We start from the raw sequence: 27,947 nt of genomic DNA on the forward strand, positions 1-27,947 counted from the left end.
TCATCCTCGGGCCTCCTCCCTCATTAGAGATGTTTATTGGAGATCGTGTTTATTCGGCTGTCACCGCGAGAAAACGCAGTGACATAATTACCTCTGACCAGAGTCCTCTCCCCGCGCCCAGGGCGAGCTGGGGACCTCCTCTGCCGCCTTCTCACTCCCGTGCCCTCCTTGATCGGAGGGCGTCTGTGGTTGGCTTGTCCTTTTTTTCTCAGACCCTCTCATATAATTTGGATTATTGAACGACTTACTATTCAAATTTCCCCAGGGCCTGGGCGTTTATTTATTTATTTTAGAATCTGAAAGGAAAACCGAAGGAACCTAACACCCCTCCAGGGCAGAAGGGGGCAGCGCGGGAGAGACGGAAGGAGAGTCCCTCTCGCTGCGCTGCGCAAACTTTCCGGCCCGCCTGGCTGCTGCGCGCGGGGCCCAGACGCCACCGGGCGCCAGAGGCGGCCTGAGCAGCGGGGAGCTGACAGGGAGGGTTGGATGCCGAAATTGGCGGTGCTATTTGTTGTTTTATTTTTCATTCTTTCTCCTCTCCCGAGGAATCTCAGGCTTCAGGGCCCCAGGTCGAAGGTTCTTAAACTCTCCCCGGCCGAACTCCGCGAAGCCAAGCCGCAGCTTCTCCCCTGCCTTTCGTCCCTAGGCTACCCGCCCCCGCCCCCCGCGCTTCGATTCCTCCCCCCCAACCCAATTCCCCCACCCTCACCCCTCCCCCACTAGCCAGGTTTGTAAGTCACCATCTAGGAGTCAGAGTTAGAAAGTGATGAAAAGCGCCAAATTGTTCTCTAATTGAAAATACTGTGGGGTTGTTTTTTTTTTTTTTTTTGGTGGTTTGTTTTTTGGTTTTTTTTTGTTTGTTTGTTTGTTTGTTTTGGTGACCGCACCGACAAATATCTGGGATCCTGGCTTTTGATCCCTAGCTGCCGCTTCTGTCTCCAATCGCTAATAAAACTCGCATTGAGCCCTTTAGTGCCTTGATTAACAGGCAGATTAACTCTTACTTGGGTGGGGAACAGCTTGTCCCAATCAATGTCATTTTAAAAGCCCGATACGCTTAGCTCCGGTTCCCTGGCTGCTCCAGCGAGCCAGCCATGACATTTGCTCCCTCCCCCTTCCCCGGCCTCAAATCCTCCAGCCGAGACCCCAGTTCCCAGCCTGCTTGTTCCCTGCTTCACTGCGGGACAAATTGTAGGACTTGGTCCCTGGACTTTAAAATAAGCAGCTGCTTTACGAGGGAATCTCCAAGGGAGAAAGGACTACGGTGGCCTTGGCTTGCTTCTCGTTTAATGCTGAACTCTTGCCTCTGGAGGGAGGAGGTTACAGGCAAAGGAGAGATGGGGAACCGTCCAGGGTGATGAAATGGAAAGCAAACTTTCCTGAGAACACAATTTGCAAAAATCAGAGAGCATTAGTGCTTTTCAAGTATTCTACACACCAGGAGTTTTAAACCTGGTCCCTGTCTGGACAATAACATGTAGGGTCTGGGAAGCAAAGGCTTGGGAGTCCTACCTTCGTGCAGGCTGTAGGGATCTCTTGGCTGGGAGACCCAGTTGGACAATGCTTTTTTAAAAGTATTTTTCCAACAGAGGGTTAGGGGAGGAGAAAAAGAGAGACTCTTGCAGCCTAATGTGAATGAAAGAAGACTGAACCCAGAGAGCGCCCTGACACACTTGTCATTTGGCAGGAGGCGAGGAAGGGCGAGAGCCCCCACGGCTTTCGCGGTGCCCAGCGTGGCCACAGCCTCAAAGCGCCACCTTGCAGGCTCCCGGATCTCCCCGGCTTTCCAGTGCTCTGGCCTCGGCGAGGCTGCTGGGTGAGCTGGAAACCCCGCAGGTTGCTGGAGAAAGGAGAGAAAGACCCTGAGTGGAGGATGCACCCCGAACTGGGCATCAGGGGTGGGGGCCTTAGTCTTCCGTGCTTGTTTGCCCCGATTCATCAGCTTTGCTATCCTGGGAGCCCACCTTCCTAGCCTGCAGAGACAGAGTCGTCTGAGGCTCTGAAGAGGGAGCAGGTGTCTGCGAAGACTTTCCTCCTTCAAAGAAAAGCTCCTCTCCACCCTTCCCTGCGCGCCAGCATTATGCCTCTGCTTGGCGGTGGAAAGCCACAGTTCCGAGGTGTAGCAACACCGGGTGGGAGACTCTTGGTTCCGAAGCCAGGAGCCGAAAGCACACCCGTCAGGAACCAGACACGTCTTTGCCTTGCCAGAGGCCGTCTCTGGACCGAAAATCTGGGGAGAGGGGACAGGCAAATGCCAGGGGTCGCTGGGGCTGAGATGCTGCCGGATCTTGCACTTAGGAGCCAGTACTGGCCAGAGGCTCAGGGCGGACTCGAGTGAGTGGCGATCGCCCAGCGTGACTCCCTCGGCACGGACAGCCTCCCCTACCGGGTGGCATGACCCCGGCGGCCCCTGCACGAACAGGCCGAAAAGACGTCCCTCACGGGCGCCAAAGGGCGGGGGAGCGGGAGTACCTGGCGAGAGGCGGGAAAAAGAGACACAGAAACGGAAGGCGCGATTTCCCCGCCCTGGAGGGCAGCAAGTGGGCCTTGGTCCTGCAGCAAGCCGCAATTAAAATGGCGACCTGAGGGTTGTCTCAGTTTTACATACACCTCTGGTCCTGGCGTGCGGTCTCCGTCCCAGCTCCGCAACCCGCCGTGCCGCGACCAGAACAGGTACAGGGTGAGAGGCGCCCCACCAAGTAGAACGCACTCCCACCTCCTCGAGATTGCACAGACTATTTCCCTCCAGGGAGAACAGGAAATCTCGCTCTCCACCCCTCTCTCCTTAAACTTTGAAAACTCTGCCTCCCTCCGGGCTGGGCTCCCCCCCCCCTCCCAAATATTGACACATTGGAAGCAGCCAAGTCTTTTTTGTTTCTTGTTTGTGCAGAGGGGTTTCCAAAAGAGTCCTTCCCTAGCCCCCACCCCCACCCAATGACGTCAGTGGCATTCACTCCCGGCTCCTTGCCTGTTATGATTTTTTGTTGTTAAAACTTTTCTCCGAGGTGAGGTGGGGGTTGAGGGGTGGGAGAAGGAGCTAATTCAAAGAGCCAGTGCCCTGGGGGGAAATAGCAACAAGATTATGGCTGCTTCTTTCCGAGGCAAAGCTTAAGAAGGTGCTAATCCACTCGGTCGCTAATTGAAAGGTTGTAAAAATGATATTCGCCTCCAGTTCGGACATTGTCTGGGCCTCTTCCCACCCCCCCCCTTCCTTATGCCCAGTGGACTTGAGTTCAAGCTTCTTTAACACTTGTTTGAGGAGTAAAAAGGAAGAGAAAAGTGCAGATTCCTGCTGGTCTGGGACCTGAGCCCGTTGCCCCACTTCCTGGGAGCCTCTGAAAGTCGCGGTCCTACGAATTCTCGCACAGGAGGCTGCTGACCCCAGCGCCTGGCACCACCTCCTTCGCTTCTGGCCTGGGCTCCCCCCAGGAAGAACCCCCCCAGGTTCTGAGTGCTCCTGGGCCACGGGAAGGACCATCCCCAGGTGGAGATGGTCAGCAGGTTGTGCAAGCCCAAGCCTGGTCCGGTCAGAGGAGGCCCCATTTCTCCGGAGTTCTGCCCCGGCTCCTTGGTCGTGGCATTAGTGGGTCCCGGTTGGGGACGACAGCATGAGGCCCACACTAGGCCAGCGGCCCATGGCAGCCTGCAACGTCCTCCTGGTCCCAGCTCCCAAGGACGGCAGTCCCATGGCCTATCAGCGGCGAGTTCAGGGTGCACAGACTTGGTTGATGAGCCTGACTTTCGGCACTTTTCGTAAGTCAAGAGGTGTACCAGGCGCGGCTTCGTTTCAGCCTCCCGGCATCAGCTATGCCATCCCCATTCTCCCTTGCTGGGTCCTGGGGTGTGTCCCCCATCCCAAACCTTCCACCTCCCCTGCAACTGGCCAGCAAGCTCTGAGATAACTGCAGACTTCGCAGGACTAGACAGCCGCTCCCTCCCCTGTCACCTTAACTGCGTGCGCCAAGGGGCGCCTTTGGAGTGTACTGAGGTGTGTCCTAATCGTCCGGCATTCAACAAATGGACTTCTGGTGTGTGGTCAGAAGAGAAAAGCCATTTGCTTACTTTCCTCCCCGTTTTCTGGCAACCGCCGAAGGGGAGCTGCCTCCCAGGACTGAGCAGACCCTGGAGAAGGAATTGCTGTGTGGAGCCCCACGCACTGCACACAGATAACCAGTGGAACACATCGACACACGCTGACACACGGACATCGCTGGCGAGGACACACACACGACTCTTCCCCAGCATTGGTCATCTTCCTCCACCCCAGGCCTCCACTACCCCTCCTCTCCTCTCCTCTCCCCCTCGAGTCCCCCTCCTCTCAGGCTCCTGGAAAAGCAGCCGCACTTAGTCAACAAATGGCACGTGGGAGAAGTTGGTGAGTGTTTGGTAAGGACTCTTCAGGGCTTTTCACAAGAACCCTCTGTACACAAAGTAAGTGGCGTGTTTGCTCGGGCCTCTCCAGCCCCGGCTGTGCCTCCGCTCCGCTGCGCACCGCGGCTTCCGAAAGAAGAACGGACCGAAGAAAGGGCCGGGGGAGCAAGAGTGGGGGGATGGGCAGGCCCCGAGGCCTGGACTAAGGAGGCCGCCGGGCCTCGCCGAGTTCCCAGCCAGGCGGCCTCGTCTCGGCCTAGGCTTCGTGTCGGCCTCCGCCGGAGTGTTGCTGCCGGGACCCAGTGTCGTTCACGCCCCCTTTCTCTTCTTCCCTGCGGCCAGGTGGGCTGCGGCGCGGCGGCTGCGGTGCTCCGCATCCCAGCGCCCAGGCGGGGACGAGGTAGGGCGAGAGGGGAGGGCGGGGGCGGGGCGGCAGGCCACGCTGCGCTGGAGTTGGCAAGAAAGGGCTGCGAGAAGCTGCAGAAACTTGCTCCCTCCACGAGCTGGGAGTCCCGCGCCCAGCTGAGGGGGGAAGTTGCGGGGGGGGGGGCGCGCGACCCGCCGCCCAGCGGCCTTCACTCGACCCCTCAAGTTCGTGGTGGCCACAGTGCGGGCAGCGCTGACTCCCGGAGTGCTCGCAGCGTAGAGATGTCGGCGAGCGCCAGCTCCAGAGCCCGGGCTCGGGGGCCCAGCGGCGGGGAGAGAAGCCGGGACCCACCATCGAGCCGAAAACAAGTGTATTCATATTCAAACAAACGGACCAATTGCACCAGGCGGGGAGAGGGAGCATCCAATCGGCTGGCGCGAGGCCCCGGCGCTGCTTTGCATAAAGCAATATTTTGTGTGGGAGCGAGCGGTGCATTTGCATGTTGCGGAGTGATTAGTGGGTTTGAAAAGCGAACCGTGGCTCGGCCTCATTTCCCGCTCTGGTTCAGGCGCAGGAGGAAGTGTTTTGCTGGAGGATGATGACAGAGGTCAGGCTTCGCTAATGGGCCAGTGAGGAGCGGTGGAGGCGAGGCCGGGCGCCGGCACACACACATTAACACACTTGAGCCATCACCAATCAGCATAGGTGTGCTGGCTGCAGCCACTTCCCTCACCCACACTCTTTATCTCTCACTCTCCAGCCGCTGACAGCCCATTTTATTGTCAATCTCTGTCTCCTTCCCAGGGATCTGAGAATTGCTCTCACACACCAAACCAGCAGCGTCCGTGGAGAAAACTCTCACCAGCAACTCCTTTAAAACACCGTCATTGCAAACCATTGTGGTGTTTAAGCAACAACAGCAGCAAGCAAAACCCAAGCAACCAAAACTCTTGACAGGAGCTTTGACGAGAGAGGATGCCTCATAAAGGTGAGTCCGCTTCTTTCTTCTTGCTTCATTTTTATTGCAATATTCAGGCAGGTCTCCCCTTTTCCTCCCTCCTTCCTTCCGTCCTCCCTCTGGCCGGTCCCCTCCCCCACTGCTACGCCGGGAGAGTTGGGCCGGAGAAGTTTCCACGCAGGAGCCCAAACTTTCTACTTCCAGCGAAAGCCCGCGTCGGAGGGCGACAGCCGGCCAGCGGGAGCGGCGCAGGGCTCGGGGCAGGCGGCCGGCTCAGTCCCAGCGCCCGCACGAGCTAGGCTCGCTGGAAGAACCGAGGCTCCGGGCGCAGCAGCAGCCGCGGCTCCCGACCCCAACGTCGCCAAATGCCCCCGGCCGGCGGCAGAGGACGAAGAGGCTCTGCGGTGCCCCAGGCCCGGGAACGGCTTCGGAGACCCGGCTCCGCCGGCCGCTTTGTCCGGCCGAGGGCCCAGCGAGCGCGCACAGAGCGAGCGTGCCGAGGGAGCGCCAAGGAGCCAGCTCGCCGCGCCGCCGCCCGCCCGCCCGCCCGCCCTCCGGCTTTGTGCGGCGCTCGGCTCGGGCACCGAAGAGTCGGCGGGCACTCGAGCGCCGAGGGGTACCGCGCCCGCCGACAGCCGGAGCAGAGTCAGTCGGCAAAGCAGCCACACGCTGGAGGCAGAGAGAAAGAACGAGTGAGCGTGAGTCGGGAAGGAAGCCTGGTGGCCACCAGGCCAAGGCGGGCGAACGCGCGCTCCGAGGGAGCTCAGAGCCGAGCGGGAGGATTGTCAGCTTCCATCAAGCCCCCAGGCTCTTGCCCCCAAGTTGAGCGTAGAGCTCGGAACTTGAAAACTCTCTGCTCCCCAGGCTTCCCCCAACCGTCGCCCTCGCCCTGCGAAAGCTGGGGTCTTCCCTATCCTCCAGCTCCCAGCTCTCGGTGGGTATTTTTCCTTGTCTTCCTCTGACAAAGCTGCACCCGGTGTTGCCATTTCAACAAGTTTCGAGGTGGAAAGGTGGATTGCCTTAAAAAATATATATATATAATCCAGAACTCCTGATTTTTTTGTGAGGCCTCAAAAAAAAAAAAAAAATCAATATGAAAGCATTGGCTTTTCCCTTCGTCTGATCACATCCTCTCCCAGCTAATTAGTCTGAGTAATTTGAGAGCTTTTCGATTCTAAGACCCCAGGAGGAAAAGTGTCTTTTCAAAGTTCATAAAGTTGTTGCCTCTTTCCTTGTGCAGATTTTCTCAGTCTCCCTGGATCATAATAGCCCTGAATTTTAGCAAGTGTAATTGGGGGGAAATGGAGTTGAATTTCAAGTGGAAATGCTTTCTTTTTCGAGTGCTTAAACCCGGCCCTCCAGTCATGAGTGATTTCTAGAAAGTTTAAAAACAAAGTGATCGTGGTTTCTTTTTTCCCCCCTCATACTCTCTAAAGCTTCCTAAGCCATTTTGGATGTTTAACTCGAACTTGGGAAGGTTTGAGGAGGGGACAGGAGCAGAAAATGAAATGAAAAGCAAAGAGCTTGAAAGCCTGGTGAGTTTACCAAGGAGAAATAGTAGGTGTTACTGCTGACATATTTTTTATAGCCGGCGACTTTTGCAAACGTCTGAAGGCAATTTGATAAGTTGTTATCTTATTTGGCCCTAGAGAGTGAAACTTTGTCATCTTAATTGCTAATTACTCTTTGGCTGGGGGCCGGTAGGGCCCAAAGTGAGCTCTCCCCTTCACCCCAGCGAAAGAGTTTAGGATGGATTTTGAGAATTCCGTGATTTAAACCACTGCATTTGAAAACAGAGGCTTGCGTCCCGGATGGAGGTAGCATAGAGGACCCAGGCCCCATTGGAGTCCGAGGTGTCTGGAGATTCTTTCTTTCCCCCCAGTGAGTCTCTGACTGGACTAGGGCTGTAGAAAGCCCTGGGCTGAGCTGGGGGGGTGGGCTCTGGTTGCAATTGGGGGGGTTCTAGCCTCCCTGCCCACGACTGCTTCCGGGTGTCCGTGTGGCCAGCTTCCCGGGTTGCTTTTGCTCTAAGTGTTAACGATTACTTAACTAATTAAATAGCTTTTTAGCTGAGATGGAGGTGGGAATGGAGCAGAACTGGAACACGAAATGTTTCCACCTTCCCAGTTGCTTCAAAAATTAATCGGCTGGGCCTCTTCGGAATCAGCTAGTGAATTTGTTTTTTTTAATGGCTTGAAAAAAGTCTGGGCCAGGATGGGGGCATTCAGTTGTGGTTGAGTACAGTGTGGGTCACAGAGTGGAGTTCAGGAAGTTTTACCCCTTCTAGGAGAATTCCACTTCCCCTCACCCTGGCTGCGGCTACTTTGCAGTTTCAGAATCTCACTTTGAGCTGGGGGAGGCACATTCTTCAAGAAGTTGGGGTTTCTGCCCCTCCTGGATCTGACTGTGGTTGTGGGGACTGAGAGACAGGATAAAGGCCCTGGGAGCCAACCCGGCTAGAGGTAACTAGGTAGCCCTCTGCTGTCTCCAGTATTTACCAGGCCACGTTTGAAAGCTGGGAAAATTCCTCCTCTTAAGTTTATTTTTATGGATTTAAGCTGCCTCCCAGCTAGTTAATAAATTAGACCATGAATGGCCTTGAAGAGGAAAAATGTGCTTCTTGGAATTCTTTGCTTGTAGGCAGGCAAGATTAATAATTACAATAAGCAAAACAGAAAGAAAAGAATGAATATTTTAGTTTTTTTAAATGGAGAAATAATGCTGTGACTATTTAATTATTTTACCTCTCTCTCTCTCTCTCTCTCTCTCTTTTTGCAAACCTTTTGAATAGGTTCTTTATTGTAACTCTCTCTTCCCAATTGAGCTCCCCACGGTGCCGTTGTATCTTTTTACAGCCCCTAACAACTCACACCAGTAACACAATTACCTCCAGATATTTATAACAAGAAATTACTTTTCTATTCTCCCCCCACCTTCTTTTTAGGGCAAGGCAGGGAGAGGGTGGTGGAGGGCGACCCGAGCTGGGTCAGGACTTACAAAGCTAGAAGTGTCCCTCTGTTCCCTTTGTGAGTTGGTGGGTTGTTGGTACATTTGGTTGGAAGCTGTGTTGCTGGTTAGGGAGACTCGGTTTTGCTCTTTGGGTTTGGGGAGAGCTGGAGAATAGAAGCCATTGTTTGCTGTCTGTAGGCTTTGTCGACCACGCTCACCCCCTCCTGTTCGTACTTTTTAAAGCAGTGAGGCGAGGTAGACAGCGTGTGTCACAGTACAGTAAAAGGGGGGAAGATCTAAACACCAAAAGAGAAGTTAATCACAATAAGTGAGGTTGGGGTTGTGGGGGGGGAGTTGGGCTCGATACTTTCAAAGTCCCGGAAAGGCTGGGAGGTGGGTGGAGTGGGGCCCTGGCTGGAAAGCTTTGAGGGAGACAGTGGAAGATGAAGGGATAACCAGAGAGTTGGGTGCTGGGGGCCTTGGGGAAACTCGGGTGGTGAAATTCCTTAAGGAAGGAGAATGGGCTCTGCAGTCCTTCTGATCGGCCCCAGCCTGCACCCTCAGGCACCCTGAAGTTTAGAGATCCTCCTCTCCTCACCTCTAAACTTCAGGTATTAGTCTTTGGCCTCTCTGTTCCTAACACCACTGTGTCTCTTTCTCTCCCCTTTCCCTTTAACTGGTTCTTGATATTTTTGCAAAATGGTTCCCTGACTTGTCAGATGCTCCAGTTCTTCCAAGTCAGACCAGAGTAGCCACTTTTTAAAAGGTGGGGACTTCTGCAAGAGAGGCAGCTGGAAATGTGGTTGTAACTCTGGGATTTAGGGCTTTATGGTAGTTTAATCCCTAGATGCATGTTTTGTTTTGTTTTGTTTTTCTGAAAGTGTGGCTCTGAGAGCCCATGGGCCTATCTTTTGAGCCAAGTTTGACATACCTTTCTCTCCTTGTGTTTTGTCTTAGGGGGAAGACTTTAACTAGGGGTGCGCAGATGTGTGAGACCTTTTATTGTAAGAGTGGACAGACATCCCAGATTTCAGGCAAGTTCTGCGGTGGCTGCTTTGGGCTCCAAAACCTGAGTCAGAATACTTCTTCATTGTTGTTCACATGGAAGAAGACACACACACACACACACACACACACAAAATCAAAATTGGGTCATTTCTCCTGATTGAAGAGTGAACTTCAAAGAGGTTTAGGGAAAACAGGTTGGGAATATTGGAGTATTTTATTTGTAGCCCAAAGGGTAGATTTTACATGCACTGTAGGGCAGAGGGGGTTGCCCCCCCCCCTCAGTGGTCCCAAGTGTTTGAGTGCATCATTTCCTCAAGAAGGGGCATTCTCCTGTTCAGGCTCCAGGTCATCCTCTGTTGGGAGTTAGGCTTACCTGGCATGGGCCCAGGATTAACACCTGTATTCTTGCTAACAGAGCCCCATATTCGAACCCCGTGGGATCCCGCGGCCCCCAGCGAGCGCCAGCATGCAGAACAGTAAGTGCCTCTGGTATTTTTCAGACTTTGGGCTGGGGACACTGGGACCAGCGGGTCAGGGAGGGCGCAGAGGTTCTCGGTGTCCACGCTGGCCAGGCCGATGGTGCAAGGGAAGAGGCCCAGGGACCTGAGGCAGCCGTGCCCCCCTTCGCTCTCCGCAACCCGAGAGGGGAGGACGTTTGCTCTGCTGTTCTCACTCCTGGAAGAACAAGGGCTGGGCCCTTCAGAATAGCCCGCTAGAGTTTGCGAAGCTAAGGTAGAGAAACCCCATCCCCCCCAAATCCTGTAACTCACACCCCCTCCCCGCCCCTGCCCGGGCCCTGACCCCAGAGAGAGAGGCTGGGCTGAACAGGGCGGGGCGGAGGCTTCTCCTAGTTGCGTGAGTAGGAGGCCCCTTTGGGTTTAGCCAAGACTGAATGTCTCCTCCATGGGGGGGGGGGGGGGGTTCCCCTCCCCCAGTCATTCTCAGGACAGCTCCTCCCCTCCCCACCCCAGCTTTGGGCCTAGAAGGCAAAAGGAGTGGGACACCCTGGCCTGCGATGGTGGGAGGTGGTGGTAAATTGGAACCCTGAGGTTGTTACTGGCCAGAGTAGGTTTACTGCGTCTGGAAAGAGAGTGGGTGTCCCTTGGGGCTGGAGAAGCCCTGCCCTGGTAGCTATGCGGGTTTCTCTGATAGGTCCAGGCCCGCAGTGCCTTTGAATCCCCGGCCCCTGTGCCTGCCACCCTCTCTGTGCCCAGGACCCTCAGCCCGAGCCCACCTTCCTGCTCAGTCCGTGAGTGCTGGTATGTGGCAGGGCTAGTCTGGAGCCGGGGCCCGGGGAGCCTGGAGACCCAGTGAAACTAGGCCTTGGTTGTGAGGTGCAGAGTCTGGAGGCGGTGTGAGGGTTCAGCTGTGGTAGGAGTGCCGAAAGGGCTGTCTTCTAGCCACCTTCCCTTGCCGAACTGCAAAATTCGGAGGGTCTGCAATGCCGGATCCATCGGTCCTGGAAGCGCTAGCCGCCCCAAGTGCTTCCGCAGCTGGGCTGGTGGGCTCGAAGCACGAGCGGCGAGCTTTAAGGCGGGTTAGCTGTGCAGAACCTGCCAGGCCCGGGAGGGAGCCTCCCTGGCGAGGAGGGGCTTCTGCCTAACTCTCCTGGCTGCTAGGCTCTCCCCCCGCAGCTCAGGCTCCCCGGCCATAGGCTCTCCGGCAGGTCCCAGCCCGGGGTGCGCAGTGCTGAGCGTTTGAGGCTGCGGCCTGGTTGGCAGGCCCCAAGGGGCGCGGGGTCGCGGGCCGGCCTGCAGGGCTTTGTGCCGCTCGCTCCCGGGTGTGCGCGAGGCGCAGAGCATCCAAATTGACACCATATGTTTTCCTATTAGATGCTTCGCGGTCGAATTCTAGGCGCATAATCATCGCCACTGGGCGAGAGCGCCAGCCGTCCCTAGGGAAGGGACATAATGATTGAGGCTTAACCTCTGCAGGGGAACTTAGAGCGGCGCTTCCTCGCTGCCTTTTCGATGCTGGCAACCTGGCCCTGGCGTGTCCTGGGCGAGCACCGCGGACCGCCGCTGCGGAGGTGGCCGGCTCGTTGTTTTTGCAATGGGGGGAGAAGGAGTGAAGTTAAGGATTAGTCGGCCTCACACACCTTGGCATTCATGGATTGGGAATTGCCCAGGCTGCGTGAAGTTTGGAAAGTCTTTCTCGGTCTCTCTCTGGGGCAGCCTTTCTCTTTCCCGGAAGGCTCCCTTTGCCCAAAGGGAAGGCTCCGCAGCTGGAGCAGTAGCTGGGTCCTGTGAGGCAAAGGAAGGCAATAAAGGGGACTTAGCAGAAACCGGAAGCGGGGACTAGGCCTCGCTCTGTTGGAGAAGTGGTGTCCCCGAGATGTCCCCGCTCGCGCTGGGCCAGGCCGAAGCCCAGATCCCCCAAACGCCTGTCACTTCTCATCGAGTTGAGGCTCTGCCCCCGCCCCCGACGGTGAGGGCCCCCCTCCGCCCCAAGCCTTCGGCTACCCTGAAAACACGGCTCCCCTCGAAGGGGAAACGAGTGCAGTTCAATCTCGTCTGAGTGATCTACAAATAGGGACGGAAAGGGTCGTTTTATCACGGTCCCGTTTGTCGTGACGATGCAATTTCCCGGAGCGGAGCAGTGTCACAAAGTGACAAGGCTGCCACAAGCGCCCCGACTGATCTTTTCAATTAGCCTTCCATGCATGATCCAGAGCGACTTCCGCCTATTTCCAGAAATTAAGCTCAAACTTGACGTGCAGCTAGTTTTATTTTAAAGACAAATGTCAGAGAGGCTCATCATATTTTCCCCCCTCTTCTATATTTGGAGCTTATTTATTGCTAAGAAGCTCAGGCTCCTGGAGTCAATTTATCAGAGGCTCCAAGGAGAAGAGAGAAGAGGAGAGAGAGCAGGAAGCGGAGCGGGGAGCCACGTCTTCTCCTGGAAGGGCTGCTCTCTAGAGTCGGGGCTGCAGGTTGGAGATTTTTAAGGAAGTGGAAATTGGAATTCGGCTTTATTTGTGTGCCTGTGGTTACTGGGGAGGGGACTAGCCAGAGGTGCTAACTCCCTTTCTCTATTCTCTGAGATTAGACAATGGGGGTGAGGTTGGGAGAATAACAAGATAAAGGAGGGGGTAGAAGACACTGTGGTGTGCTCCTTTCTTGTTCTTTTCGCTTTTTGCTAATATCTGGGCTTGGCTGTGTGGAAGGCTGAGTTGAGCAGCGGAAGTAAAGCGAGCTGTGGCCCGTGCGGATGGGCTCCAGGCTCTCGGCCCCCAGTGCTGCAAGCCAAACTACTCTATGTTTGGAGCCGATCTGGGGCTCTGTACTGACTGGATCCCCAGGTTGGGGTTCACCAGCCGCACATTTGCTCTTCTGGTTCTTCTCTACGGCCTTCCCATCTCTCCACATAGATACGTAATGTAATGTAATATATATACGTGTAATTTTTTTTCAACGCTGGTGATTGTGGCTTCGCCAAAGTTTGGAGTGTGACAGCCAACGTTTCTGGACTCTGGAGTCCAAGGGAACATGAAGAGCTGTAGGATTTGCTATCACAGTTCCAACAAGGCAGAGACCTTGGAGACTGAGTGTGGGTTCTGCAGAACCCACGTTTTGCCGTGACATTCAGAGGCGATCTTTGGGAGGATATTTTTTGAAAGATTGTTTGCACCTTGTGGGCTCAGAGGCTGGCTGGGCTGTTTCTGGAGAGGGCAAGTGGGCTGGGGCCCGGCAGGAGTGACAGCGGGAGTGAGGTGCGCGTGTTCTTGCTCACTGGCATGTGTCTGTACGGTGCTCCTGCAGTCCGGTGGGCAGGAGCATGGCTGTGTTGGGCTGGGCTGCCTGATGCCCCGCGTGGTTGCGTGGTCCCGTGGCGTTTTTGATCAATAGCAGGAAACCGAATGCTGAGGTTGGCATGGGCAAGCAGGGAGCTGAGGATGCATTGTGGTTGTCTTCTCTTCCTCTTCCTCCTCTTCTCCTTCCTCTTCCTCCTCCTCTTTCTCTTTATTCCTCTTCCTCTCCTCTCCTCCTTGCTCTGCTCTGCTCTCCTCTCCTCTCCTTTCCCTTTTCCTTAGGTCACAGCGGAGTGAATCAGCTCGGTGGTGTCTTTGTCAACGGGCGGCCACTGCCGGACTCCACCCGGCAGAAGATCGTAGAGCTAGCTCACAGCGGGGCCCGGCCGTGCGACATTTCCCGAATTCTGCAGGTGATCCTCCCGGCGCCGCCCCACTCGCCGCCCCCGCGGCCCTCCACTCTCAAGGCCCTCTCTTCATTTCTTGCTGTAAACGCTGCTAATTACGGACCCCCCCCTCACCCACCCCACCCCGGTCCCTACCCCACTCCCCTGCCTTCCCCGCTTTCCCCTTTCCTTCCAACATCCTTCCCTATCTCTTTCAACCTGGGTCAGTCACATAAGATAACTCATCTGCTTAAAGAAAAAAAAAAATGTGTGTGTGAATTAAAAAAACAAAAGAAAATCCCAAGCACCCTTCTCGTTTCATTTGGTGAAAACATTAATTGTGGTAATAGTTGATGAACTATAATGAGCTGAGTTGTATAAACCAGCATAATTTATTCCCTTCTCCCTCATCCCATGCTCACCTCAGATTTTGAGATATTTGTTTGCAGTCTTCATATTCATGAAGAATGTATATTGATTTAAAAAGGCAAATGCTATTTACCTCCCTACGTAACTCACGTTTACTCAACTGGGCATATTTTTTAAAAGGAAAATACGTACAATTTTAGTTTATTTTCCTCCTTTGCTCATTAAAACATAACACCACTTTAAGTAAGGTCAGCACAAAAAAATTAATCTGACTTCGTTTTGATGCATCTTGAGGCAATGTTTAAGAAAACAGTTTTTTTAAAAAAAACTTTTAAATTAGTTTTTTTTTTTTTAGTTCAGACTGTTTGAAAGTATCATCATATTTGTAGTTTTTAGGGCTACAAATGTAATTTTAAGAAAAAAAGCTCTCTACAGTAAGTTCTCATACCATTGAAGGTATATTTTTGTGTTATAGACCCATGCAGATGCAAAAGTCCAAGTGCTGGACAATCAAAACGTAAGCTTGTCATTGTTTAATGCATACTTAAACAATTTTATTTTTGTCTTGAAATTATTAATAATGTGGTTTTCTGTCCACTTCCCCTATGCAGGTGTCCAACGGATGTGTGAGTAAAATTCTGGGCAGGTATTACGAGACTGGCTCCATCAGACCCAGGGCGATCGGTGGTAGTAAACCGAGAGTAGCGACTCCAGAAGTTGTAAGCAAAATAGCCCAGTATAAGCGGGAGTGCCCGTCCATCTTTGCTTGGGAAATCCGAGACAGATTACTGTCCGAGGGGGTCTGTACCAACGATAACATACCAAGTGTAAGTTCACGGAGATCATTCCCCCTCCCTGCCCTAAGCCCCATGCTCTTTCCTCTCTACCATCCCCTCTCTTCACCTGCCTACCCTCCTCCTCCTTGCCAGTGTCATTCTGCCTCTGTCCCCTCCCTGCTCCACCTTTGTCACCTCTGTATCTGGGGGTGTTGAGAGGAGGACACTGACCTTTTTTTTGATCTTCTGGAAAATGGGAGTCAAGTGCGGGGAGCTTTTCACCTTATTTGCATGCTGCAAAGTAGAGGGTGGAGGCGCCCAGGGAAAGGCACTTGAATCAAGAAGGAAAATGAAAATGAAAACCAAATTCTAACCTCCTCCCACTCAGACGGCCTGAACCTTCCTTCAGGTGTCAGACATCCACTTCTGCCCTAATAGGAGATGGAGTGAAAGGGAGCTCTAAGCCAAGTCATAGGCTTTTTGGACGGAGTCATTTAACAAAGATTAGGTCAGCATAGACATCCACCAGTAGTGAAGGAAATGCCCTCTCCATCCTGCATTCTCTGCGAGACTCAGTTTCCACGCCCCAAGTGATGGCTGTCATTCTGTCTAAAATGTCTCTGCAAATCCACCCACTGTCCCAGGATGGCTTGGAGTTTGTTTGTTTGGTTGTATTTTTTTTTTTTTAAAAAACATGTTAAGTGTCGTTCTTGAAGAGAGTGGGTGTGCTGAGATGGGGACTGGAGATAGGACAACTATCTTTGGGAGACGTTACCATTTGGTTTGATTTTGGTTTGATTTGCAGGTGTCATCAATAAACAGAGTTCTTCGCAACCTGGCTAGCGAAAAGCAACAGATGGGCGCAGACGGCATGTATGACAAACTAAGGATGTTGAACGGGCAGACTGGAAGCTGGGGCACCCGCCCGGGTTGGTATCCGGGGACTTCGGTGCCAGGGCAACCTACGCAAGGTAAAAACCTGAGCACCCACCCTCAAAACTCTCCATATGGGCAGCCCCCCTTGCCCATCTTCTCACTTCTGTGCTCAAAGAATATCGTGGAGAGACTCTTTAAAGGCTTGGGACACACCGACTTGCCTTGTAAAAGGGTAGCGTTTGTTGAACTATCTCATTAGCCTTTCAAATTTGAGGGTCATGGGTGTCAGGAGTAGTAAGAATGCAGCCGGTCCGTGTGCGCGTGTATGCTGTGGGCAGGAATATGTGCGTGTGCAAGAGTTAGCTGTGTGGTGCCCTATTCAAATTTGCCATTAAAATGCACGGAGAGCCCCCTTGCTGTAGAAGTGTGACAAGTTAACACACTGACAGACTGCGAGGTAAACATAATTGTATCGTTTTGCTTTTTGCCATAATTGACAAATTATGTGACTACGAGTAGGGTGCCTATGAAAGGGCGAGCAGCGAGATGCAGGGTGGCGTACAGGATAGGGCATTGGAAGCGTTTGGCTCCCAACTCACACAACCCCGTCATCTCTGGTCGGATTCCCTCCACTTCTATGGGCCCCCAGTTCTCACCCTCTGTGGGTGGCGACTGCCCGGAAGGGTGGGGTGAGGGTACTTGTGAGCCGGCCTGCGGGGTGTCCCAGGCCGCTGGCTGGAGAGAGTGGGATGGGGGGGGGGGCTGGGAGGAGAGAAGGAATCCGGACTGTCGCAGGATCTTTGAGAAGGAATGGAGGAAGAGGACCAGATGGGGGTGGGGTGGGGCCGGTTGGCTTTCCCCTCCCCTACACACCCCGAGGTAGCTTGGTCAAGAATAGGAAACAGTTTACTCCGAAGATTAATCGGTATTTGTTGTTCTTGTGACAAGGAGATAATATGCGGGATAATGGGACGTGGCGTCTCACTCCCCGGAGCACGATGAAGCCTGGGGGCTCCGGGCTGGGGGCGGCGGCGCGAGGACGCTGCCGGGGCTACCCGCGCGTCAGAGCGCTCCCGGACCGGCTCCGGGTGCCCCGCGCCTCCACGGAGCCGGGCTAGAGAAGGGAAAATCGGTAACAGTATGCGAAATATCTGGTACAAAGGATGCTTCTGTCACTCGCAAGAATTTGTTATGGGAACAATCCTGTCGCTCTGTAATTGCTCATTAGAGAACGTTTTGTTTCTCATTAAGGCGACATGAATAAGCGTCTAGTTGAAGGAGACAGCTGTAGAAATGTTCCACAAGAGACCTCTGGACACGATTCGGCACCAATTGCCAATTAGACATGTCAGTTTTAAGAGCAGAAAACAATATAGGACGGACACTGGGAAGATAGGGAGCAAAGCGCTCGCTCTGTGTTTCCCAGCGCGGCCTCTGGGCCGGCGGAGGCCTCCTGATGCGCTGGGCCGGGGCTCCCCTGGGCGACCCCTCTGGCCAGCTAGTCCGATCCCGCCCCGACCCTGCGGCCTCCCGGGGTGCGGTGGGCACACCCGAGGAGGCACCGCCTCAGCTCCGGCCTCGGGCCCAGGCCCAGGGCCGCCTCTGATGACAGGGAGTGACGGGGGCTGAGCGTAGACCACCACACCCTCACCTGACCTCGGAAATGGTTGGATTCCCACGGGCGCACACGGGACACACCCGAGAGACACCCGAACTTGGCACTCCCCAGCGCCCGGCCCCCAGCCCCCAGCGACCTGAGGTCCTTGGGGCCCCTCCCCCGCCGAGTTGGGCGGCCAGGGTCGGTCCGAGAAACTCCTGGGGAGAGCGCGGGGCGCAGTGGCCGGGTCTGGGAAGGCCGAGCCCAGAGCCTCCACCCCCTCCCCCCAATCCCAGCCCCCCACCCCCGGTGCCAGGGCTCTCGTCAGCTTGGGGCCTACTGGACGTCCCCCCTCCTGCTTCCCAAGTCCGGACAGAAGCCCAGGGCAGCACTTTTGCCAGCCCCTCTGTTTTCCACCAGAGGTGGCGCCCGATTAGGGCAGCTTTTCGTCCCGGGAGGCTTGAGGGCGGGAAGCTAGAGCCTCACGCAAGGACCCTGTGGCGATGGTTGCGGCGGGAGGTGGCGCTAATTCAGGAGCTTTTAACTTTTAGGCCCCGAATTGCAGGAGGATTCTGACTCACCGACTGCCAATTCCCTCTCCGCCCCCGCAAGAAACCCACTCTGAGGCAGCGACCGCGGGCGCCGGCCGCCGCCCCCGCTGCGGGGGTCCGGGGTGTGGGGGCACGGGGTGCGGGTGGCCGGCATCGGCCGACGCGCCCCGGAATCCTCAGATCTTCCGGGGCTAAGAAGACCCCCTCCCTCCTTCGCCCCCTCTCCCGGCCCGGGAAGCCGTTTTGGGATTTTAAAGAGTCCATTACTCCGAAAGCATAAGGCGAGGTTAGGTCTCAGAGGGAGACAAATATGGTTTCCATCTGATCAACGCCATGCGGCGGTGAATAAAATCGCGACGACGTGGGCTGACAACAACAAGAGACAACTCTATCCAGCCCCAATTCTCCAGCGATTTGGTGGTTTTAGGGATCACGGAGACACTTTTTCTTATCTCCTCCCCCCCACCCCCCTAATACCGAGGCCCTCTATAGGATTTAGTCAGTCTCCTTTCAACAGATGCTACAATGTTTTGATCCGCGCTCCAGAGCTGAAAAGGTGCCGCAACCGGGTTGCTATCTTTTCTTGCTTGTTTTCCGCCTCACTGATTAAGACACTAAGAAACTAAGGAATGATTTTATTTCCCAGCGTCTTTTTTTTTTTTTCTCCTCCTCCTCCTCCTCCTCCTCCTCCTCCTCTTCCTTCTTCTTTTTTTTTTTTTTTTTTTCCTCCTCTCCTTCTTCCAGGAAACAAATCCTATCCCCAGCGTCAGATGGTCCTGGGGCCGGGATAATGGGAGGCGCTTTCACTCGCCTTCTCACGGATTAGGCTGGAAGGTGGAGGCTCCCATTGAAGGCCCCTTCTTTGCGCGCTCCGAGGGGGCGCCTTTTAAAGAAGATATCTTAATTGTCTGCCATTTAGGTTTATCATATGGAGAATTCGAGATCCAACCTCTAGTTTTACTTTGTTAAAAGCTTTAAGAGTGGAAGGTAAATCCACTAAAGGAAAAAAAAAAAGGGGGGGGGGGTGCCCAGTCTAAGAGCGACCTCTCCTGCTACTTTGAAAGTAGGAACAAACTTTCTGCAGGGCATGCCCGCTCTGCGGGGTCGTGGAGGGATCCTGCCTTCATCAGTTTCTCCTGACCGGCCTCTAGTGCCCCCCCCCCCCCCCCCCCCCCCCAAAGGGCCGCAAAGGGCTCTCTGTCTCCACTGACTTTCCCTACCCCTTAAATGTCCGTTCTCAAATGAGTGCCACGCCTGCGTTCCTGTGTGAGAGACAGCGAGACAGCGAGAGATTGGGGGGTGGGGGGTGGGAAGGAGAGCATGCAAATCTCCAAAGTTTTAAAATTAGGAAAATGCCAGAGAAGCAAACCAGAGTAGAGAATGCTATCTGCGGGGGTCTCCTGAGGGAAACCTGGGCAGCTTTGTTTAATTGGTGAAATCAAAAATGCCCAGAAAAAGGGCTGGAGTGGGCATGAGTGACCTGGAAGGCACGAATGACCACCCTGGGGAGATAGGATTGTGCTCTCTTCAGCACCCCAGTCCCTAAACGTCGCATGGTGGGAGATTTTTGTGTTTTCCATGAAGAATAATCCACAGGCCTAGTTTCTAGTTAACTGGCGAAAAGGGGCTATTTCTGAAGTCTTCCCCATTCGTTGAATCTGAAATTGAGGGGGTGGGGTCTCTTCTTTCTTTTCACTTTGGAAAGTCACCTGGAAACTTGGGGCAGTAAATTAGTACGGACACTTGTGCCCACACTTGTGAGTGCAGCGTCTCCCTCCGCTAAGTAGCCTTCCCCGACCCCCTACTTCTCTGAAGTAGCGCAAGACGACCCAAGTAGAGCCGGTCTCTGTAGTAATTGTGTATCCCTTGTCTTCCTTTTCTCCTTTCTCTCCCTGTCTTTCCTCTTGCCTCTTTTCCCCCTCAGCACTTTTTTTCTGTCCTTCTACCTTTCTGGTCTCTGTCTCTTTGAAGTCTTCTTTCTTTCTGCATCTCTTTCCACCCCCTCCTCCACCTCTCAGCTCACCCCCTCGGCCCCCTCCTCCCTCCCTGATTCCCTCTTCCACCCCAGACCTGGTCTCCACCCTCCCGGCCTTCCCCCCCATCCCACACGCCCCGCCTGGTCCCCATCCACTATCCTTGCCTCCCCACCACCCCCCTGCTCTGGCCCCCCATCCACCTTCCATCCCCCCAGCCAAGCGCCCTAAATAGCATTGAGGCGCCCGCTCTTCGGACAGTGATTAATGATAGCAGAGCAGAGGGGTTAACACACTTCACTGAAAAGTCTGTTGACTGGGCTTCTTGTAACACAATGTGGCCCGCTGCACGCCTCAAGAGAATCCTTTTGTTGTCCGCGCTCATTGTGGCCTCAAAATTCTGCCCACGAAAGTTTGCCAACGCTCCTGCCCCAGGAGTTTAATAGTTTCCCTTACTCGCGGGGCATTGTGCGGCGCTGAAAAGCAGCCCCTCGCTATTCAAGTGTTGGTGGTCATCTCAATAGATCTGCAAGGGCCCATATGGTGGCCAGTGCCGATGAATCCGCCTGTTTAAATGGGGGAGAAAGTTGGGGTTTTAAAACATTTCAAAGTTCCTGAAAAGATCCCACTAGATCCTGTCACAATTCCCTGAACTCTTTGAAGGCACTGCCTATTGTCTCCTGGTTATAAATGATATTCCTGGCCAAGTCGATTCCCACCAAGGCGTCCCTAGAGGCGTGCCCCCCCAACACCCGCTCGCCCCCCCCCTCCAAAGTTCTAGGATGGTGGGGCACAGCCCCTGTTGGTATCCCTTGGGAGCCTCGGGACCAAAGATCCGGGACCCAGTCTGCAGTGGCCCTGGAGGCCCAGTGAGGGCTGAGGCAAGGCAAGAGACAGCTAGCCCAAGTGTACAGCTTGCCCTCCAAGCAGCAAGGGAAAACAATAAAACTTTCCCCTGTTTAATGATAGAAATTACATTAAAAGTGGTGGAAATGCCCTAATTAAAAATGTACCACTTAAATGATATGCCAAGGATTCAGCTGCAGCATAGCATATTTAGCTAGTTAGTGAACTCTCTACTATTTCTTTTTTAAAATTACACGTTAAAAATTTAAAAGAAATCTTACTTTTCTCTGGTGCAACACATTACAAAGAATGGACAGTCCTTTTATCTAAATATAAAATTCCATTTTCAGCAATTATAGCCTGTTCTTGGTGATGATATAATTACAGCTGTGCTCGTAATAGGTGTCAAGGCAAAGCGCACTCATACAATAGTTGAATAAAACTGCAGAACAATGCGAGCATTTCTAAATTCACAACCTTTAAAATGAAATTGACTGTGCAGAATTCAAATAAAAACTAGATAAATATTTTTTTTAAAAGATTACAAGCTTGGTTTGGTTTCTTAATAGCATTTTCTACAAACCTATCAACATCTAATTGATTAGATAGGAATTACTGATTATAGATCAGCTGAAATCTTGAACATCACTCTTCTATTTTCCCAACAGAGCTATAGGTAAATAAATTCTGTAGGGAAAGGGAACTGAGCGAGGCATTTGGGACTCAAGGTTAGTTATAAGGGATCATTTTAACTGGAAACTTCAGCGCTTGTTTCGTTATTCAAAGACATGCTACTTTGCAGTGTCTATATTGTACAGTGTCTTCTTGACAAAAACAGATAAAAAGATACAGACTTGGTTTAAAAAGTAGAGAGAGAAAGAAAGATAATGTATGTCATTGATGTCTTATTAGGAGAAGGCTGACACTTAAGTGACCTAGGGAATGTCTTGGTGAGCCTGTCAGGAGGGACTGCTCTTGGAGTTTGTGGCTACACCCGGGCTCCAAGTTATTCCAGATTTCTCTCACTGTCCTATTCTTTTTGTTCCAGATGGCTGCCAGCAACAGGAAGGAGGGGGAGAGAATACTAACTCCATCAGTTCCAATGGAGAAGATTCAGACGAGGCCCAGATGCGACTTCAGCTGAAGCGGAAGCTGCAGAGAAATAGAACATCCTTTACCCAAGAGCAAATTGAGGCCCTGGAGAAAGGTGATGGAGTTTTTCAAAGTAGAGAAGCAGTAAATCAAACTAAATGCCACATCTTCAGGACAAAGAGCTAAATTTAGCCGGGGCCCTTTGCATAGAGGACTGAAAAGGTTTCTTTTTTCTTTCTTTCTTTCTTTTTTTTTTAACCCTGGGCATCTTTTCAGTGTGTGTGTGTGTGTGTGTGTGTGTGTGTGTGTGTTTTCTCTCTTCTTTTCATGTACCAGTAATTCAAAGACCAAGAGTCTGACTTCTCATAAAGAAAAAAATGATGATTTGGCTAAGTCAGGCCACAGAAGGGTACTCGAATGAATGTCATTCTGAAGAAAATTTAACTTAAATTTAAAGAAAATTTATCCAGTGGGATAGCTCTTCCAAGTACAGTCCATAACCATGGTACTGGCATTTTTTTTTTTAAGATTTTATTTATTTATTTGACAGATAGAGAGGTACTGGCATTTTTAAGGGAAGTGGTTGGAGGTGACAGAAATGGAGAGGTAGGACCCAGGCTGAGCTTGGTTGACACACACTTGGTTGGTTTGTGAAGTTCTGGCACAATGTGGAAAACTCCACTTCCTCTTCCAGAGTTTGAGAGAACCCATTATCCGGATGTGTTTGCCCGAGAAAGACTAGCAGCCAAAATCGATCTACCTGAAGCAAGAATACAGGTACCCAGGGCCGTGTGGTTTCATTCTTTGTGATGCCTCCCATTTGCCCTTTCTGGACACAAAGGCGCTTAGTTGTAAGGAGCGCTATTCCTTTCTAGAAACTGTGAAGGATTCACAGTCTGCTAAATGATTTGCTGCCCCTGGGGGATGGGGTGTGGGTCTGGGGAGCAGTGGAGGCAAGGGGGGGAAGGATGGGCTGGGGTAGGCACAGGCCTGACCTGTTCCGTCTGATTTCCAGGTATGGTTTTCTAATCGGAGGGCCAAATGGAGAAGGGAAGAAAAACTGAGGAACCAGAGGAGACAGGCCAGCAACACCCCCAGTCACATCCCCATCAGCAGTAGCTTCAGCACCAGTGTCTACCAACCGATCCCACAACCCACCACACCTGGTAATTTGAATATTCATACCAGTCATAAATCCGCTTCACCTGCTTGCCCTGGCCCTGCCTCTCAGCATGACGGTCTGTGGTGTCCTCCTCCTGCAGTTTCCTCCTTCACCTCGGGCTCCATGTTGGGCCGGACAGACACCGCCCTTACCAACACGTACAGCGCCCTGCCGCCTATGCCCAGCTTCACCATGGCGAATAACCTGCCTATGCAAGTAAGTGAGGCCGCTGGCTGCCTGCATCCTGGGTGCCTGGGAGAAGAAATGAGGGGGTGGTCAGGGCCTGCAAATCTCACTGGCCGTGCGTGCACCCTTGGGAACCTTCCCAGGTGCGGTGATTGTCTTTACCAGTCAAGTTGTTGTTTTTTTTTTTTAACAATAATATTATTTTCTTTAAAGATTTTATTTATATATTTGACAGAGAGCAAGAGAAAGAACAGGAGCAGGGGGAGTGGGAGAGGGAGAAGCAGGCTACCTGCTGAGCAGGAAGCCTGATGCAGGGCTCGATGCGGGGCTCCATCCTAGGACCCTGGGATCATAACCTGAGCCGAAGGCAGACGCTTAACAACTGAGCCACCTAGGTACCCTACCAGTCAAGTTAAACAGCCAATCCAGTCTTTCAGTTGGACTGATGGATTGATGGATGGCCACTCTGAAAAAACCATGAAAACCAAGTTAATCTGCCTTTTGCTCAGAGAGGATGTTAGCTTGAAAATGTTGGGTGGGGATGGGGCATGTTTTGGGTACCAGAAAGTGGAAATAATTCTGGCACGTTATTAGATAAGAAGGGCTGAGAGCATACCTACATTTGGGTTTATGTTACTCTGTTCATATTAATGAATACATACGCAGTGGACCCATTTTGGGTATTATTTAGAGTATATGTGATGAACCAGTGAGGAAGGAAAAAAGGGTCAGAAATAAGATTTGTATTTGCATAGTGGGATATACGGAAAGAAACAGTGAGTTTTCTTCTGTATTTTACAATAAAAAATGGAATAGAGGTATTTGCTAAAAATTGAGCACTTCTTGGCCATGAATTACGTCATGAGTTTGTGGCACGCTGGCTGCCTGGATACACTTAGGTTCCAGCCTGCCTCTCCTCTCAGTTCTGCTTTAAATGGTTATCTGCTCCTACATGTGCGAGGTCCTGGATAGACTACTAGCCCTTTCTGATGGAAGTTACATGGGGCAGGTGGGGTGTACTACAACTTTCGACCTGGATGGATTCTTGATGGGAAAAAAAAATTTTGGTCTTCTGGTGGGCCTTCTGTGGTGACTTTGCCAGGACTCCTGGAAGATTCTGGGCGGTGTGAGATTGGCCAGGCTGAGCCCCTGCTGGCAACAGTGCTGGGGTTACACAGATGGAACCCTCACCCCTGAAAGTCTTTTGATGAATTTGAACTCCAAATAATAACAAAATAGATGTTTCACAGTCTTCAGGCCAAAACAGGAGCAGCTACATAAGCAGCTTCAGAGGAATTTATTCACATGTTGATTTTTATTGCATCTGGATATTAGTAGCCGTAGTGCAATTAATGTATCTTAAGGGATTAACGGCCCATTGGTTGGTATTACTACAACTGCTTTGGAATTTTCCAGAAGTTAGGTTGCCTAGAGGAAATGATTTTGGGAATTAGAAAAAAATGCAAGCTGAAATTCTGGCAGGGCCCTCAAGGCATGCTTGCCTCTTTGAACCTGATGTTCCAGTCATGCTCCGACTTCCATAGGGCCGCTGAGTGTCTTGTTTAGTTTTGTAAATTATAGTGACATCCAGGTTTCTGCCAAGATCACAAAATTTGTATATGAGAAAACATTTAGAAGCAGTTCCACGGGGGCTACTGTTCTATGAAGGTTGTTTCCGCCTACTGACTGGTGTGGGGTCAGTTTATTGCAAACACTAACTTTAAAAAGTTACACAACTTCCATAAAACAAAACAAACATACATTCATGAAGCATAACAGAAATTTAAAGGTTATCAATAGTTCTACCTTTCAGAGAAAATTTGCTCTTTGGATTTTGGAACTGGGCGGGGGAGTGGGTTTTGGTCTGTCTGTCCATCAGTTCATCTCGTTGACCATAATCTTCAACTATCTTACAAGAGGTGGGTGTTTTCCACTGAACCCTCTCTACTGGGTCACCCTTACTGAGAGGGTGAATCTTGAAATGTTAAACATTTCTGCAGTTTGCAGAACAGAGTAGTGCTATCATCTCCCTTCTTCTTGGCATTATGTTTCTATTAATTCATCCCAATCTTGTTGCCCTGGCATAGCTCTACATGAGCTCATGAGGGATTTTGTGTCAGTTCTGTGTATTTCTTATTCACTTAGGAGAAAGGTTTACTTTCTCAATTGAGTCCAAACACTCAGAGGGGAGCAACCCAATTTTATGGATAGAATCTCATCTGGGTTTTTAGGTCTATAAGGAAGTCACAGCTAATTTTCAGGATGGGGCTTAGTATTTACTGATACTTCTGACCATTTTAATCTGAGATCATTACTGATCTCCCTCTTCAAAGAGTCTTTAATCCCATGAGTCCAACCGTGAAAGGCTCCCAGGGTCTCTGGAGCAGATTTTCTAGAGAACTCCTCCCACATGCTTGAGATACAGGATGTGGTCGTCACTTGATTCGCAAATAGATTGGATTTGCAGGAGAGGGGGTGTGTTTTCATGGAAGTCCTCATGCTATTATAGCTTCTCTGCAGATGCCAACAGAGGTCCAAGATGCAAGTGGACAAAAACCTTATTAATTTTATGAATAGCATCCACCATCTAGCTAGATAGCAGTACTTTGGGGCAATATTTACTCTAGCGGTGGTCAGTGGAAGGACTGGTTGGAGGCCCGATTGCCAGGCTATCCTGTGGAATTCCAGTAGTCTACATGAGGGCATCTTTAGTGATACAGCTTGTTGGCACAGTTCCTGGGGAGGGGAGAGCCTGGGGATGTGGCCGTGGGATGTGCTTCTCGGTAACCACTGGTTTGCCTTTCTCCTCTCAGCCCCCAGTCCCCAGCCAGACCTCCTCGTACTCCTGCATGCTGCCCACCAGCCCTTCGGTGAACGGGCGGAGTTATGACACCTACACCCCCCCACATATGCAGACACACATGAACAGTCAACCGATGGGCACCTCGGGCACCACTTCCACAGGTGAGCCGCCGCCCCCTGCAGGCTACCCGGAGGTGGCCTTCACAGCTCCTTTTGCCAGGTGATGTCCCTTCGCTCAAAGTGAACCTCCACAGAACCTCCTGGCCTCGCGTCATGGTGTGTTTTAACTCTTTGCTGCTCGCAAGTTTTCTCTGGGGAAAACTGATCCAATGGGGGAAATTCAGTCAAGCCAGTTAGTAACCTGATCCCATGTAGATAGAAAGCAAAGTTGTTTTTCCTGAATTTGGTCACAGACAGTGTGTATGAAGGCAAGGCCTGAGAATGTAGGTTCTCTGAAGAGAGGTTATTCGCCAGAGCTCAGTGGTGAGGGCCCGAGTGAGCGAGCAGTGTGGTGAGTGTTGTCCCAAGACTTCTCACCTTCCCAGCTCTTCCCTGCCTTTCATTGGAGATAAAGAAGTACTACAAGGGCTTTCCAGAGATAGTTATATTGGTACAGTTCCAAACATACAAACAAATGGAGGTTTGTTTGTTTTTGTTTTTTTTTTTCCCCTCCTTTTTTGTGTGGGAGGACTTGGGATTGAATAGATACGTGGAAACATGTTATCTGGTTTCTGAAGGTGCTACTTCTGTTTGTGTATTTTTTTTTTTAAATACAGTTAGAACGTTAGAGAGCATTAGAGTTTTGTTTTTTTTTTAACCAATAATTCATACTCCATGCTTATCTCTCGAAGGGAATTTCTACATGGCTATTTCTCTCATCCACTTCTAGGACTCATTTCCCCTGGTGTGTCAGTTCCAGTTCAAGTTCCTGGAAGTGAACCTGATATGTCTCAGTATTGGCCAAGATTACAGTAAAAAAAAAAAAAAAAAAAGGATATATTGTGTTAATTCAGTCAGTGACTATGTGGACACAACAGTTGGGCGTTCAGGAAGGAAAGAAAAATGGTTGTTAGAAGCACTTCAGTTCTGCAATTGTGTCCTGTATTGTACCACTGGGGAATGGACTTGTAACAAGGACCTTTGTATACAGAAGGCACGATATCAGTTGGAACAAATCTTCATTTTGGTATCCAAACTTTTATTCATTTTGGTGTATTATTTGTAAATGGGCATTTGTATGTTATGAAAAAAAGAACAACGTAGACTGGATGGATGTTTGATCTGTGTTGGTCATGAAGTTGTTTAAAAAAAAAAAAAAGGAAACCATGATCAACAAGCTTTGCCACGAATTTAAGAGTTTTATCAAGATATATCAAATACTTCTACCCATCTGTTCATAGTTTATGGACTGATGTTCCAAGTTTGTATCATTCCTTTGCATATAATTAAACCTGGAACAACATGCACTAGATTTATGTAAGAATATCTGTTGGTTTTCCAAAGGTTGTTAACAGATGAAGTTTATGTGCAAAAAAGGGTAAGATATAAATTCAAGGAAGAAAAAAGTTGATAGCTAAAAGGTAGAGTGTGTCTTCGATAAAATCCAATTTGTTTTATGTCAAAATGTAAGTATTTGTCTTCCCTAGAAATCCTCAGAATGATTTCTATAATAAAGTTAATTTCATTTATATTTGACAAGAATACTCTATAGATGTTTTATACACATTTTCATGCAATCATACGTTTCTTTTTTGGCCAGCAAAAATTAATTGTTCTTAGATATAGTTGTATTACTGTTCACAGTCCAATCATTTTGTGCATCTAGAATTCATTCCTAATCAATTAAAAGTGCTTGCAAGAGTTTTAAACTTAAGTGTTTTGAAGTTGTTCACAACTACATATCAAAATTAACCATTGTTGATTGTAA

At 51.3% G+C, this 27,947-nt stretch overlaps 1 protein-coding gene across 4 annotated transcripts; it reads left to right on the plus strand.

Annotated features, from left to right (window-relative positions):
* Positions 1-9,600: 9,600 nt before the first annotated feature.
* Positions 9,601-27,888, plus strand: PAX6 (paired box 6). 4 transcript variants are annotated; one of them, XM_004755917.3, is made up of 12 exons: positions 9,601-9,679; positions 10,069-10,129; positions 13,687-13,817; positions 14,635-14,676; positions 14,771-14,986; positions 15,741-15,906; positions 21,827-21,985; positions 22,565-22,647; positions 22,886-23,036; positions 23,133-23,248; positions 26,032-26,182; positions 26,910-27,888. In XM_004755917.3, the coding sequence occupies exons 2-12, from the start codon at positions 10,120-10,122 to the stop codon at positions 26,993-26,995; spliced, it is 1,311 nt and encodes a 436-aa protein (XP_004755974.1). In that variant the 5' UTR covers positions 9,601-9,679; positions 10,069-10,119; the 3' UTR covers positions 26,996-27,888. The 4 variants fall into 4 exon arrangements, with proteins under 4 accessions (XP_004755974.1, XP_044922030.1, XP_044922029.1 ...); XM_045066095.1 differs by having other exon boundaries at positions 14,771-14,785; XM_045066094.1 differs by lacking the exon at positions 14,635-14,676.
* The last annotated feature ends 59 nt before the right edge of the window (positions 27,889-27,947 follow it).

Source organism: Mustela putorius, unplaced genomic scaffold (genome assembly GCF_011764305.1).
Source record: "Mustela putorius furo isolate JIRA1106 unplaced genomic scaffold, ASM1176430v1.1 tig00003859_pilon_pilon_pilon, whole genome shotgun sequence".
Classification (NCBI taxonomy): domain Eukaryota; kingdom Metazoa; phylum Chordata; class Mammalia; order Carnivora; family Mustelidae; genus Mustela; species Mustela putorius.